This window comes from Wickerhamomyces ciferrii, contig 00220, assembly GCF_000313485.1.
Source record: "Wickerhamomyces ciferrii WGS project CAIF00000000 data, strain NRRL Y-1031 F-60-10, contig 00220, whole genome shotgun sequence".
Lineage (NCBI taxonomy): Eukaryota > Fungi > Ascomycota > Saccharomycetes > Phaffomycetales > Wickerhamomycetaceae > Hansenula > Hansenula ciferrii.
The window spans coordinates 27,546-41,489 of NW_011887520.1; the positions used below are offsets into that span (position 1 = coordinate 27,546).

Below are 13,944 nucleotides of genomic sequence, written 5' to 3' on the forward strand. Positions count from 1 at the left end.
GATATTTAAACGCTTATACTTTTGTCACATAATTTAGTTTCATTTCGCGATTTTTCTAAAAATCAAACAAATTCGCGGAAATTTTGTCAAGTTTTTGATCTTTTCATATAAACGTTTTGGTACAAAAACAGGTGATTTGGAATAAACATCTATTAAAGAATTTGAAGAATTGATTGTTTGGTGTGGTGATAGTGTTATATGATGAGTGACTCAGAGATATATTATGAACAGCTGAAAATTGAAAGTGAAAAAGATTTCGAATGCATTAAAAGTTTGATTAGTGATGATTTATCAGAACCATATTCAATCTATGTTTATAGATTTTTCTTAAATCAATGGCCAGATCTTTGTTATATAGCCAAAACAGGAAATGATAATTTAATAGGAGTTGTCATATCAAAATTAGAACCACATAGAGATGTTAGATTAAGAGGTTATATTGGTATGTTGGCTGTTCAAAAACAATATAGAGGTCGTGGTATTGCTAAAGAATTAGTTAAAAAGACAATTAATGAAATGATTGAACAAGGTTGTGATGAAGTTATGCTTGAAACTGAAGTTGTTAATATACCTGCTATTACATTATATGAAAATATGGGATTTATAAGGAGTAAAAGACTTTATAGATATTATTTAAATCAACATGATGCTTTTAGATTAATTTTACCAGTTACTAAAAAATCTCAAACAAGATCTGCATTTTTACCACCTTTACAACCAAAAGTTATATAATGAGTTTAATGATTAAAAATTATGTCCAAATTACAAGCTTATGTAGATCTAATTACATTATTTTTTGTATTTTTGTTAACTAAAAAATTGAAAACTATTTGAAACTTTATATAAAAACCATGAATTGAAACATTAAAAACCAAAAACAAATAAAATAATAAATTTTAAATTAAATTTATTCTTCTTCATCGAATTTTGGAGCTAAATAGAAACGTAAGTAACCACTTGATAATTTAAATTCAAATAAAGCTGGAGTTTTATCAGCTAATTTAATTGTAATACTTTGTGATAATGAAGTACCTTTAATAATATCTAAAAGATATTTTAAGCCAAAAGTTAAATTAACAGCTTTATTTAATTCAACTCTAACTGAATTTTCTGATTTATCTAAATCTGTAAACGGTTTAACAATAACACTACCTGAACCAATATCACCAGTTGCAACAAATTTAACAGTATCTTTTGTAACCAAGACATTTAAAGAATCTGATAATTGACTTAAATCTCTACAGATTTTTTGGAAATCAGTAGCAGGTTGAGTAATAACAGAATCATAATCCATATCATCAATGTTTAAGAAATCAGATTCAATATCCATTAATTTTAATGAATATTCAGAAATACGATCTTTTTCAGTATCTTCAAAAACAACCAAGACAGAATCTGGAGTATCTTCAGCAATTAAAGTTAAAGAATCTGAATTATTACCACATTTTAAAACTTTTGCTAATGATGCTAAATCAACACCTAAAGTAATATTTCTATCACATCTATAACTTGAAAAAGCATCTTCACCAACTAATAAAGAGACTAATAAAACACGAGAATCATCAACAGCTTGGACAGTGATACCATGTTCTGTACAGTTGAAGTTACAAAGTTGGACTGTGTCTTTGAAAGCATCGATAATCTAAATGATTGTTAGTATTGGAAATTCAATTGATAACCCATATATTTCAATGGCAAATAAAGGGTACTAACTTTTTTAAATAAACTGGCTTCGTCAAATTTAGCTTCAAGCATTGTATATATATGTGATGTGATTTATGTGTTATTTGATTATCCTCTGATAGATATCTAGACAAAAAGGTTATAACTTATAATTGAATAAGAAGAAAATTTTAAAAAGTTTCGTTTTATTTTCATAATGGAAAAATACGCGGTTTAAATTTTTGAAAAAGACGCGTTACATTTAAAAAAAAAAAGATGACGCGAAAAAATGATTATGTCAGAAATTACATAATACTCACGTGATCAAAAGTCACATGACCATTTAAGAAATTTCTGCCATTTCTTTCACTGTTCAATAAATTTCAGTAACAAAATCAGTTTTGAGAGATTTGTATACCTTTGGTTTGGTTTGTATATAAATAATCTGAGTTTGTATATGGATATTTATTTGGAAAGATAATACGGATTAAAGTATCAGAGGATTTCATAATGACTACAGACGGTGATATATCAGAACAAGAGGCTTTAAGACTCATCACGTATGTTTACAAAAAATATACATATTGATATTATATGTTGGACTTATTGTATGGAGTTGGAAGTAACTAACATTTTTGAAATATAGTGCTTTTAGTGATAAAGTTAAAGGTGTCAAGGAAGAAGAGTGTATGTATAACCAGATGATAGCACAGTTGTAGTTTTGATCACTAACAGTCAACAGATATTGAAGATCAAGGTAAAATTAATGGAGAAACTACAAATAGAGGTAATAAATTAAAATTAGGATCCAATAAAGTTCATAGAGATAGAATTAATGGATATAATAATGATAATGAACCAGAAGAACAAGTACATTATAATCATTCCAAAAGATCCATTGTTAAGAGAAGAAGATTAGATACTTATGTTTATGATTATAATCCAACAGATTTATTAAATTCTACAACATCAACAAATGGTCAAGAACATTTAGAAATTGATGAAGATGATGATCCATATCATCAAATTGACATTGAAAAAATCTTGGCACCAATTTCTCATCCTTCAGATATTGTTACACGTTCTTCATTATCAAGAACTTATAATTCAGATGTATTGAAAAAATTAGCTCAACAAGCTATTGAAACTATAGAGAGAGAACAAAATAATGTTATTCAATTATCAAAATTATTAGATACGTTATTAGGTGAAGATTGTGGTCCTTTATTAGAAGCTCAATTATTATTACCTGAATATAATCATAATTTAACATCAATAAATCAAGAAGAAGAGACTCCAGAACAAACACAACAACAACAGCAACAACAATTAGAAAATCAAGAAGAACCACAAATTGATATTTTAGATAAAAGAATAACGAGAAGACAATCAACTCAAGAAACTGATCCATTTTTCGCATTACCTCAATTAAAATTTGATTCAAATTTTGGTTTAAATCCTGAAGATGCAGAAGAAGCAAGACAATTATCACAAATTTCATTACAAAGATCTGAAGAATTAATTAGAAATTTAACAACTTTAAGAAATGGATTAGTAAGAGCCGAGACTCTTAAATCAAAAATTTTACAATGGTCAAAAGAAATTAATGGAGATCCTGATGAAAGTGATCTTTATCAAGATGAAAAAGAAGCTGCTCAAGCTGCAAATCCTCAACCACCTTCTTCATCATCATCAAGTGTTAATTCAAATAAAGATAAAGATAAAACTCCTTCAAGAACTTCAACTCCAGAAGTTAGAACAAGTGGTAGACCAAGAAGATCTGCAATGTAATGAATTTAAACAAACAAAACAAACATCTATTTCTATGTATAATATATATAAACAATGTATCAATTAATTTTATGATTTTTGACCTTCTACCAAGAATTCAAATTCTCACTATAAGCTTTAACTAAAAATTCATTATCATTTGGTTTTCCACCTTTAAAAAATGGTACAACAGATCTTTCCACAACAGAATCAAATAATTCAAAAATTAAAGATTTTAAATCATCACCAGTTTGTTTAAAATCAGGATAAGAATTACATTCTAATAATGAAACATTTAATTCATCATCAATAATAAAATCTAATCCAAAAATTTCAAATGCATTACCTAATGGTTGAAAATTCATTTTATCAACATTTATAGCAGCTTTGAAAACTTCACCAACAATTTCTACTAATTGATTGAAAATATACTGTTTTTCTTTTGTTGTTAAACCTTCTAATGACCAAAATTCAACAACACTATTATTTTCAATAGATGCTTCTTCACCTTGTAAACAAGTATTTGTTAAATGACCATATAAAGAAATTTCATCATTTTCATTAATTTCTGGTGAAGTATATGAAGTTAATGCAAACAAAGTTAACATTTTTTTAAAAACAAATACATCAATAGAACCATTTGCCAAAACATAAGTTCTTATATGGAACTTTTTATTTTGATAATGTGATAATAATAAAGGATTTGATTTATATTCTTGAACAACAAAATGTCTTAATTGTGAAGTGATAACACCATTATTATCTTGGTCTTCATCTTCTTCATCATCAGAGTCTTCTTGTTCAAATGAATCAAAAATTTTTTGTAATTGATCAATTGTTTGAAAAATTCTAATACCTTGACCTCTATCACTCATACTTGGTTTTAAGATCCAGGTTTTCAAACCTGATTCAATTTCATTTCTTAATTCAAAAGATTCATCTAATGAATCATCCAAGAATTCTGCATAATCAACTTCTAAATTAAATGTATCAGGGAATGCCTTGTGTAAAATTGAATTGGGGTTTTTAACTTTATATGAATGAATAGTATGTGCAAGATAATGTTTTCTTATAATTGCTTTTCTATAAATATAAGAATTTATAAAATATTTCTCAGGATTGGATTGTAATCTATCAATATCTAATTCTTCATATTCACCATAATGAAATGTTTTGATATCAGGGTCTTGATTTTTATTAGTTATGGTTAATTTTGGTAAATGTTTTGATAAAGCTTTAGTTAATGCTGGATAAATGTATGAATTTTTGTCAATTGATATATTTGCAATTCCATTATAATTTGAATCATCCAATTTTAAATCATTTATACCATCAACAATCGAACTATAAATAAAGGTTAGATAATGATCTTACATAAAATCAGCTTTATATATACGTAATTAAAAATGATATAAAATAATTTATCATAAACATTTAAAATTTCATAAACAAAGTAATAAAAAAATAGAGATAAAGAATTAAACACATAAAGTCAAGTTCTTTATTAACTTACTTTAATTTAATTTCACCAGTAATTGGAACATCTTTAAATATAGCTTTTAATGGAGTGACACTATAACAACAGTTAGTAACAATATCTCAAATACTCAAAGAATTTAATACATACCTTATACCACCATTTAATAAAACAATCCCATCATTATGTTCATTTTTTTTTTGAGATTCTAAAACAGTTTCATGAACAGTATTAAAATTTGGAGACCATTTAAATTGAATTTTTTGATTACTTGATTCATCAATAATATCTTTATCCCCCTCTGATTCTTGTTCTTGTTCCAAAGGTTTAAAGATTGAACCCCATTTATTTGGTAAAATTGAAGCAAATTCAATTTTTGTTTCACCAAATTTTAATGATTGAATTAATGGAATATTTATAGTATATAAATCAACTTGATTATTCCAATTATCATACAAATATTTAATTAATTCAACACTTATTTTAGCAGCTTCAGTTGTTATTTCAACATTTAAATCACGAGTTTCAAATGCATAACTTAACCCAATTGATTTAATACCAGTTAATGCACCTTCCATTGCAGCACCCACGGTACCTGACGAGGTGATATATAAAGCAGTAGAATTTCTACCAAAATTTGGACCTGAAATAACAAGATCAACAGGACCTTTTTCCTGATTGTAAATATGATGAACTCCAATATCTGTACAACTTGCCGGGGTACCATCAATTAAAGCCCATTCTTTTAAACCTTGATTATTTAATTCAGATTGTGGGGTTGGGAATGGTCCTTTGAATGAATTTGAAATATTATCATTTTCAGTATAAATAAATGAAGCAGTTAAATCTTTACCTGCAAAATGAGCTTTACCAATCCATGATCTTTGAGTATTTGGTACCACAATACTTAAATTCCAATTTGTATATTTTGAAATAGCATCAACTAAGAATTTGATATAAGGAGAAGTTTCATCGTTTAATGGACCATCATCATTTGTTAAGAGAACGTGAAGTCTTTTGTCGGACATGTTGTTGGTTGGTGTGATTAGTTGAAGGTATGGATTGTTTATTGATCTTCATGGTTTAAAACTGTGGATCTATAAAAATTTAATACCTTTAAAATGAAAATTCGCGATCAACTTCATGAACTATGAATGAACCAATAAATTACTGAAAAGATATACCATTAGTTGATTATTAGATATATATTACCTATAATAATACTTCATAAACTAAAATCTATCAAATGATACTATTCATGCATATCCATCTATAAATAAATATTTCAATGTTCATTGACCCAGACACCTCTTTAATTTTTTATGATTTCTTTCAGAATTATGTAAGCGATGGGTTTTTTTCATGAATAAATTAATCAATTAGAGATCAAAAGACATGAACCATTTAATACTATTACTATTATTATTATTATTATTATCATTATCACCACAATTACTTTTCGCTAACGCTCAAAGTAATTCAATCATGTCCTTTATATTAAAAAATGCATATGCCAATCAAGAAGTTGATCCAGAAAGAATTAAATTAGCTGAAATACAATTTGAAGCCATGGCCACAACATTTAATACGTGGGTATACCTTAACCAACTACTTGTAACCACTACTAACACAATATAGAATGCTCAAGACATGTCGAACCAAATGTATACCTGAAGAATATGGAGAAGGAGATTTAAACAAGGGAGAAATGAGTTGTATTGATAGATGTGTTTCTAAATATTACAAGATAAATTTAAAGATAGGGGAGGTATGTAAACAACTATTTACTACTATGAGTATAGATACTAACAATACACTATAGTTTGTACAGTCCCAAGGATTATCACCAGAGTCCATGCCAGCATATAAACAGATTAATAGAGAATGAATAACTTGTATATATAATATAATGATTATGTAATGTATTATGTAAATATTACCCTCCTCTCCCAGCCACCGCTACGCTTTAATTTTCTTCACCAATTTTTTGCCTCCCATACAAAAAATACTACACACTATTAAAAATTCCTTCACTTATAAAAAAATCACCCATAGTAAATTAGCACTACCATAGTAAATTAACTACGTGTGAGAATTTGTATGTATGCATAAAGATAAGGTGGGAGAATGAGAAGGGGTAAACAGAACAACAGAACAACAAGAAAGAGAAACAAAGGGAGGTTAATGGAATAGAATAGAATGGATTATAATAGAATATATTGATTCAATTGATTATTCAATTGGGTGGAAAGAACCATTGAATGGTATCATGATAATAGTATGGTCCGGAGATACTCTTAGGTATCGGAGAGTGGGATTACAAGGGATTATGAACTAGATGGAATTTGAATCAATCGATATTTAATTGATTTCATTAATTAACCATGAATTAATTGATTATTTATTTCCTTCACCCCCTAATTGCTATTTCAAAACCCAGTTTCTTATTAAAATTGTGGGAAATTCATTTGATGTGGTTTTTTTAAAAATTGTCAGTTTTTTAAAATTTCGTGGTTTTTTAAAATTCGTGGTTTGTTTTGATTTTTTGGTGGTGTTGGGAGGATGTTAGGCAGGGATTAAGAAAACCTTAGGCAGAGTGTTAGGCAGAGTTCCTTCTAGACTCTAGACAGACCACCAAAAACTAGGCTGATTGTTTACTTTTTCATCACTGACGCGCTTTTCAATTTTTGTTTTCAATCGTGTTCACGTTCAAATTTGTTTATTTATTAAATCTTGTTTCCACTTTTACTTTACTTCTTTTACTTGTTACTAACTTCAACAAAGATTAATCATGTCTGCTCCAAGAAAAACTACCAAAGCTTCAAGAAAGAAGAAGGGTGAGTATCAACAATTGTGAACGAAGTGAACAATTGTGTTATAATACTATTGTTTTTGTTATAATACTATTGTTCTATTGTTATTATCATCATTCATTATACTAACAACATCAGACCCAAACGCTCCAAAAAGATCATTATCTGCTTATATGTTCTTTGCTAATGATAATAGAGATATTGTTAGATCTGAAAATCCAGGTATTTCATTTGGTGGTGTTGGTAAATTATTAGGTGAAAGATGGAAAGCTTTAGATGATGAAGGTAAAAAACCTTATAATGCAAAAGCTGAAGCTGATAAAAAGAGATATGAAGAAGAAAAAGCTAATTATCAAGCTCAACAACAAGATGAAGAATAAACAATATGACTGCGTAAGCAGTTATATTGTTTGATTAATCAAATGATTGTTTGATCAAATTATTGTTGCTATGATTATATTTTGTATTGTATTTTAACTTTTACTTTTATAAACTGATTTACATCAGTTATTCTATGTTCTATTATCTTTTTTTATTCATTTCTTTGTGTTACAATATAAGCTTAGATCTTATTTTAATTTGGTTGTAGGTGTAAACAGTTGTATCATATATTATACTAGACTATTAATATATACTATCTATTGTATTTTATACTAGTCTATTCTATGTTTTTGTTGATGTTGATGTTGTTGATGTTTTTATTTAAAGACGCGAAAAAATTAAATCACCATAAAATATCAAATTAACCGCTGTATACAAATCAAAAGATATCCATTGAAAAACAAAAGATCATAATGAATTCAATAGAAATCGTTGATATTGATGAAATAGAAGATGTTGATGATGGTGAGATAGTGGAAATCATAGATTCTGAACCTGAAGAAGTTGATCAAAATAATCAAACTTTTGATATTATACCATTGGATTCTTCACCAATAAATTCAAGTTTTAAGGCAAGAGATATTAAAGGTGGTGGTCAAGGTGGTAATGGTACTGGTGGTACTGCTGGTGATCTGTTGACAAGAATATTGGAAGATAGTGATGATGAAATTACAATAAGACCTCATAAACAAAAATTATTTGTTCCTTCTTCAAATACAAGTACTCCAATAAAACCTCAAAAAGTACACAATAAAGATATTTCAAATACTTCAATAATACCAATAAGTTCAAGTTCTCAACATTTATCAAAACCAACAAGAACCAAGTTTTTATCAAGTTCACAAGATAAAATTGATTCTTCATCTTCAATTGGTGAAATACGACAAACTAAATCTAAAATTCAACCAATTTATCCAATATATGATTTAGATCCAAATCATAATATTGAATTATCTGATGATGATAATGACCAGGAAGAAGAAGATCAAGATGATGATGATGAAAATTCTCCAAACAAGTTCCTAAATAAACTTACAAAACTTACAAATAATAATAAAAAACGTTCAAAACATATTAAAGCACAATCTGAATTAGAAAAATTAAAATATGAAGAAAAAAATGATTATAATTGGCCAAAACCAATTGATTATTCAAAACCAAGCCCCAAGCAACAAGAAAAACAACTTCAAGAAAGATCTGATTTATCTTCAGATCCTATCCAAGATATTTCATTTAATAAAAAATCATTTTCTGAAACTGAATTACCAAATATAAACCCAATATCTTCAAGACCAACAAAAAGAAATAATACAACAAATACAACAACAACAAAATTAACAAAAGAAGAAAAAGAACTTTTAAAAAGACAAAAATTACAAGATAAATTTGATAAACAACAATACCAGGAGGCAAATCGTGTTAATAGAAAAAAAGATGATTTATTAAATGAAATGATTTTAAAATTACCCCAAGGTATAATTAATGAATTTAAAAAAATTGATAATTATGAAATTGAATTAAATCCAATTCATGTGGAACCATGGAATCAAGATTTGAATTGTATTTCATGGTTTAGGAAAATAAATTCAATTTATGAACCTAATGAAGATTGTTTTAAACCAATATCTAATCAAAGAATTATTCAAGAAAATCAATGTGTCTTATGTTTTACAGCCCAAGAATTTATACTTATGATGGAACTTGAAACATTATTAAATAAATTTCAAAATTTCCAAAAATCAAATCCTCAATATAAAAACATTATAATTTTAATTATTGAATATGATTCTTTTTTACAAAAATTAAAAGTCCAAGAAAATAGAACATATACTGCAAAAGTAAGATCAAGAATGACCCAGGATGAATCAGAACCACAACCAGGTCAAACAACCAAAAGACGTAAAACAACAAAATCAAAAACTTTAACAACATTATCAAGTGAAGAAATTGAATCAGAAATTTCAAATTTACAAGTTAATGGATTTAAAATTTTTCCAACAAAAAATTTACATGAAACTTTGATTTGGTTAAAATCAATGACTTATACCATTTCATCATCTCGATATGATAAATTTGAAAGAAACCAGGATTTGGCAAATATTGGTACAATAAAATCAGGTTCATCAACTCATGATACTTATTTAAAAATGTTATTACAATTTAAATTCATGACTGAAATTAAAGCAAATAGAATTATTGATTCAATACCTTCATTAGGTGATTTATATAAATATTGTACAAGAGGTTATTTACCAAAAGGTGCAGATGGGAAAAATTTAGTTAATAAAAATGTTGAAAATTCAATAATTAAATTATTTTCCACTTTAAATGATGGGGAATTAATTGAAAGGTGAATGATTATTTTTTGGAATATCTAGATTTAATAAATTCCATTTTATTAAATGATCTATAATACATGATGTTAGTTATAATTCCCATGATACTCTATGTATATTTAATTAACTTGCTTTAAGACTTTTAAATCATCAAGATTAATAACATCTTTAAATTCTTTTTCAATAAATTCAGTTATATTTTTAATTTCCCCTAATTCTTCAGAATCAAATTTATATCCATCATTAATTAATCCAACAATAGTATTTAAAATTTTATCAATAACATTTATATTATCATTACTCTTTATCAAATTCTTAAAAATTTTAATAATTTTATAATCATGAATATGATCAAAGGATTCTTGTTTTGGTGCAATTGTTTGTATTGAATTGAAAAGGGATAAACTTCTTAATATAGTTTTATCATTTACTTCAGGATTTGATATTATTGGACCAATTAATTCCCAACCTTTTAAATCATTAAATTTTTCATAAGATTTTTCATTATTTCTAATTAAATTTGATAATGCATAAAGAGCTTTAACTCTAACTTCTTTAGTATTTTGAGCTAATTGAATTAATTTTGATAATCCAGTATCATATTTTAAAAAATCTAATTGTGATTTATTATTATTTTGAACTGAAGTACCAATAATTGATAAAGTTAAATTAACAAATTCTAAATTTTCCCAATCAAGGAATTTAATCAATTTTGGCCAAAGTTTTAAATTTTCAATATTATTTGCATTATCTAAATTTTCAATTAACATTTCAAAATTATCAAAAGAAATTAATTTATTTTCATCTGTTGCTTCATTGGATTCAATTAATTCAATATTTTGTTTCATAAGAGTTGGATCATCAACATTTTGTCCAAATAATTCAGCTAATAATTTTGGATCTGGTGCTCCGACTTTGCTTGCGGTTTCTGGGTCTTGTTGTGCTAATGACCAGTTTAATAATTTGTCCATTGTGTATAAATTATATCTTTTTGAAATAAATAAAGTGATGGTTAAGAAACAAGTATTACCAATATTTATTTAGTGCATCTCATCGCTTTATAAATTAATTTTCATAACCTTTTCGAGAATCTTCTATGAAAAAAATATTACTAATAGTGTTACGGGACACATGATAATAACCTCAAAGATTTTAATTTTGATTCATTTATTCATTTATTTATAACTTCTTAGTATTTCATTGTCTTTATATTCATCATTTTGTATCAATAGACTTATAAAAATCATCAAAAAGATATTCAACATCCAATCCAGCCAATTTCAAATCCATAACTTGTCTATGAATAATTAAAATTGAAGATTGTAAACTTGTTTTAGGTAATACAACACCATTTATAGATTTTTGTAAAATTCTAATATGTGATTTAATTTCATCTAACCCCCATTCAACTAAATAACTTAAATTTGATGGTGTTTGGGGGAAAAGTGATTTAAATAATTTAATTGTTGATTTTAAATTTTGAATTCTAATTATTGTAATTTCTTCAATATAATTTGTTATTTGAGTTTTGGATTCTTCAACTTTTGAAATTAATGAATTTATATATGATGATCTATTATTTAATAATAAGATTTTGGCAATATCAACCAGGTTTAATTTAATTAATAAATTAATTGATGATTCAATCTCAATTAAATTTATAGATTGTACTTCTGGTTTATTTATCAAATTTATTAATTTTTTGATAATTTCATCTTTTTGTGAATTAATTTTTAATTTTATAATATTGAAAAATAATATTTCTTCATTATTACATTGATTTTTTTGCATATCAAGATCAATTTCTAATTCATTCAGTTTTGTTAAACTTTCTTCAAATAATTCATGAAATATCAAAACATCTAATTCATCAACCATATCATCAATTTTCTTTAATGATCTTAAAGTATTTGAATTATCCATACTTCTTGATCGACTATGCATCCTGGTACTTAAATCTTGTAATATAACATTACTATTTCTTTTATTATGATAACTATGTCTATTTGGAGTTGAAGAACCATTGGTACCATTACCATTGGTTACTGGTTTATTATCCCCACCAATTGATAATAAAGTCATTGAATCTCTTAATTGTCTTTGTTTTATATTTTCAGCTTCTGAAATATCACGTAATTCATTTCTTGCTTTTTTATAACCTGATAAAATTTTATTATAATGATCTAATCTATCAGTTTGATATATATAGCTTAAGCTATTATATTTAATATTTATAGTATAGACTTCTTTAGAGTCGTGAGAATTTGGTATTTCAATAAATTGAACTTCTCTTAATGGCCAACATTGATCAGCAACAAGTGATTGAATTTTAACAGATGATGAATCTTTTGATTTCATTCCATTTTTACGTCTTCTTGTTGCAATTAATACCAAATCATTTAATAGGAAAATATGTGCAGGTTGTAAAGTTTTAAAAGTTGCAGAATTTAATTCATACCAACGACCACTTTCAGTTATAACATGACGTCCTGGAATTGCAGCAATGAATTTTTGTGCACCTTCAACATGTTTAAATAATGAATTCATTTCATTTGCCCACATTTTCTCTAATACAAGGATTGAACTTCTATCTTGTGCCCGCTTTTGACGATTCTTGGTGGAATTTGTCTTTGTTAATTCATTAGTTTGAACAAATTCTAATTGAATTTTTTTTTCAGCTTGAATTTTCATATCATTAGTTAATTCCATTAATTCATTTATAGAATTTCTCAAGAATTTCAATTCTAAATCAGTTTTTTGTAATTCTTTTGTTGCATTTGATAATTTATCAAAAGTTTGATTTGATGCGATTTTAATATCATTATTAATTCTTTTATTTAAACTTGTTAAATTAGAATTAAATCTATCAATATCTGATGCAGTAGAATCACCAAGTCTTGATCTAATGAAATCTTGAGGGTTAAATTCAGAATCTGTTAATAATTGAATAACAGCAGGATCTTGTAAATCCATATTTTTAGTGGTTGATTTACCACCACCAACTGCAATATTAGCACCAGGATTACTAGGAATTCTAGTTGTAGCTCTTCCCTGTGTTCCCTGTGTAATCTCAGAAACATTGATGACATTCCCACCAAGTCTTGAAGGGATAATCCCATTATTAGGCAATGCAGGAACACTTTGGCCATTCTCATTTGATTGATACATGTTTGGTAATTGACTTTGATGAATAGACATTCTTCTTTGCATTAGTTTCCCAATTTTCTCCTGATCTTTTTTAGCAATTGAAGGTAATTTAACATTTTGATGATTTTGATCATAATTGTTGTTCTTTAGACTAGCGTATGGATTAGAACCTTTTGATGCCTGTGTGGATTTGAATGCTTTTGTTTTTCTTAAAGAGAAGTCCACCATATTGTGACTTTTAAGAGTGTATAATTGGTGGATTGTCTAATTGATACCAGTTGTTCAATGGTTTTTGATGCTTTTGATTCAATTTTGTTGATGTTTTGATAGTTTTGATTGAAATCTGTTGAAGTGTCAA

The 13,944-nt window shown here is 26.5% G+C and overlaps 8 protein-coding genes across 8 annotated transcripts; 4 read left to right on the forward strand and 4 right to left on the reverse strand.

The window, feature by feature from the left end:
• Nucleotides 1–201: 201 nt before the first annotated feature.
• On the forward strand, nucleotides 202–732 carry MAK3 (peptide alpha-N-acetyltransferase MAK3; the record flags this gene model as incomplete). The annotated part of the gene is made up of 1 exon (XM_011273844.1): nucleotides 202–732. One exon carries the CDS (start codon nucleotides 202–204, stop codon nucleotides 730–732), a length of 531 nt encoding a protein of 176 aa, XP_011272146.1.
• Nucleotides 733–907: 175 nt separating this feature from the next.
• Nucleotides 908–1,755, reverse strand: POL30 (proliferating cell nuclear antigen; the record flags this gene model as incomplete). Its single annotated transcript, XM_011273845.1, has 2 exons — nucleotides 908–1,617; nucleotides 1,710–1,755. 2 exons carry the CDS (start codon nucleotides 1,753–1,755, stop codon nucleotides 908–910), a joined length of 756 nt encoding a protein of 251 aa, XP_011272147.1.
• Nucleotides 1,756–2,256: 501 nt separating this feature from the next.
• On the forward strand, nucleotides 2,257–3,453 carry RXT2 (Rxt2p; the record flags this gene model as incomplete). Its single annotated transcript, XM_011273846.1, has 2 exons — nucleotides 2,257–2,284; nucleotides 2,405–3,453. 2 exons carry the CDS (start codon nucleotides 2,257–2,259, stop codon nucleotides 3,451–3,453), a joined length of 1,077 nt encoding a protein of 358 aa, XP_011272148.1.
• An 86-nt stretch (nucleotides 3,454–3,539) lies between these two features.
• PBY1 (putative tubulin tyrosine ligase) lies at nucleotides 3,540–5,937 on the reverse strand (the record flags this gene model as incomplete). Its single annotated transcript, XM_011273847.1, has 2 exons — nucleotides 3,540–4,618; nucleotides 5,040–5,937. 2 exons carry the CDS (start codon nucleotides 5,935–5,937, stop codon nucleotides 3,540–3,542), a joined length of 1,977 nt encoding a protein of 658 aa, XP_011272149.1.
• Nucleotides 5,938–7,700: 1,763 nt separating this feature from the next.
• Nucleotides 7,701–8,102, forward strand: BN7_5566 (non-histone chromosomal protein 6; the record flags this gene model as incomplete). The annotated part of the gene is made up of 2 exons (XM_011273848.1): nucleotides 7,701–7,750; nucleotides 7,880–8,102. The coding sequence occupies 2 exons, from the start codon at nucleotides 7,701–7,703 to the stop codon at nucleotides 8,100–8,102; spliced, it is 273 nt and encodes a 90-aa protein (XP_011272150.1).
• A 414-nt stretch (nucleotides 8,103–8,516) lies between these two features.
• Nucleotides 8,517–10,457, forward strand: MMS4 (Mms4p; the record flags this gene model as incomplete). The annotated part of the gene is made up of 1 exon (XM_011273849.1): nucleotides 8,517–10,457. The coding sequence occupies one exon, from the start codon at nucleotides 8,517–8,519 to the stop codon at nucleotides 10,455–10,457; it is 1,941 nt and encodes a 646-aa protein (XP_011272151.1).
• Nucleotides 10,458–10,558: 101 nt separating this feature from the next.
• On the reverse strand, nucleotides 10,559–11,410 carry FES1 (Hsp70 nucleotide exchange factor FES1; the record flags this gene model as incomplete). The annotated part of the gene is made up of 1 exon (XM_011273850.1): nucleotides 10,559–11,410. One exon carries the CDS (start codon nucleotides 11,408–11,410, stop codon nucleotides 10,559–10,561), a length of 852 nt encoding a protein of 283 aa, XP_011272152.1.
• Nucleotides 11,411–11,654: 244 nt separating this feature from the next.
• Nucleotides 11,655–13,814, reverse strand: EXO84 (exocyst subunit EXO84; the record flags this gene model as incomplete). The annotated part of the gene is made up of 1 exon (XM_011273851.1): nucleotides 11,655–13,814. One exon carries the CDS (start codon nucleotides 13,812–13,814, stop codon nucleotides 11,655–11,657), a length of 2,160 nt encoding a protein of 719 aa, XP_011272153.1.
• Between the last annotated feature and the right edge of the window lie 130 nt (nucleotides 13,815–13,944).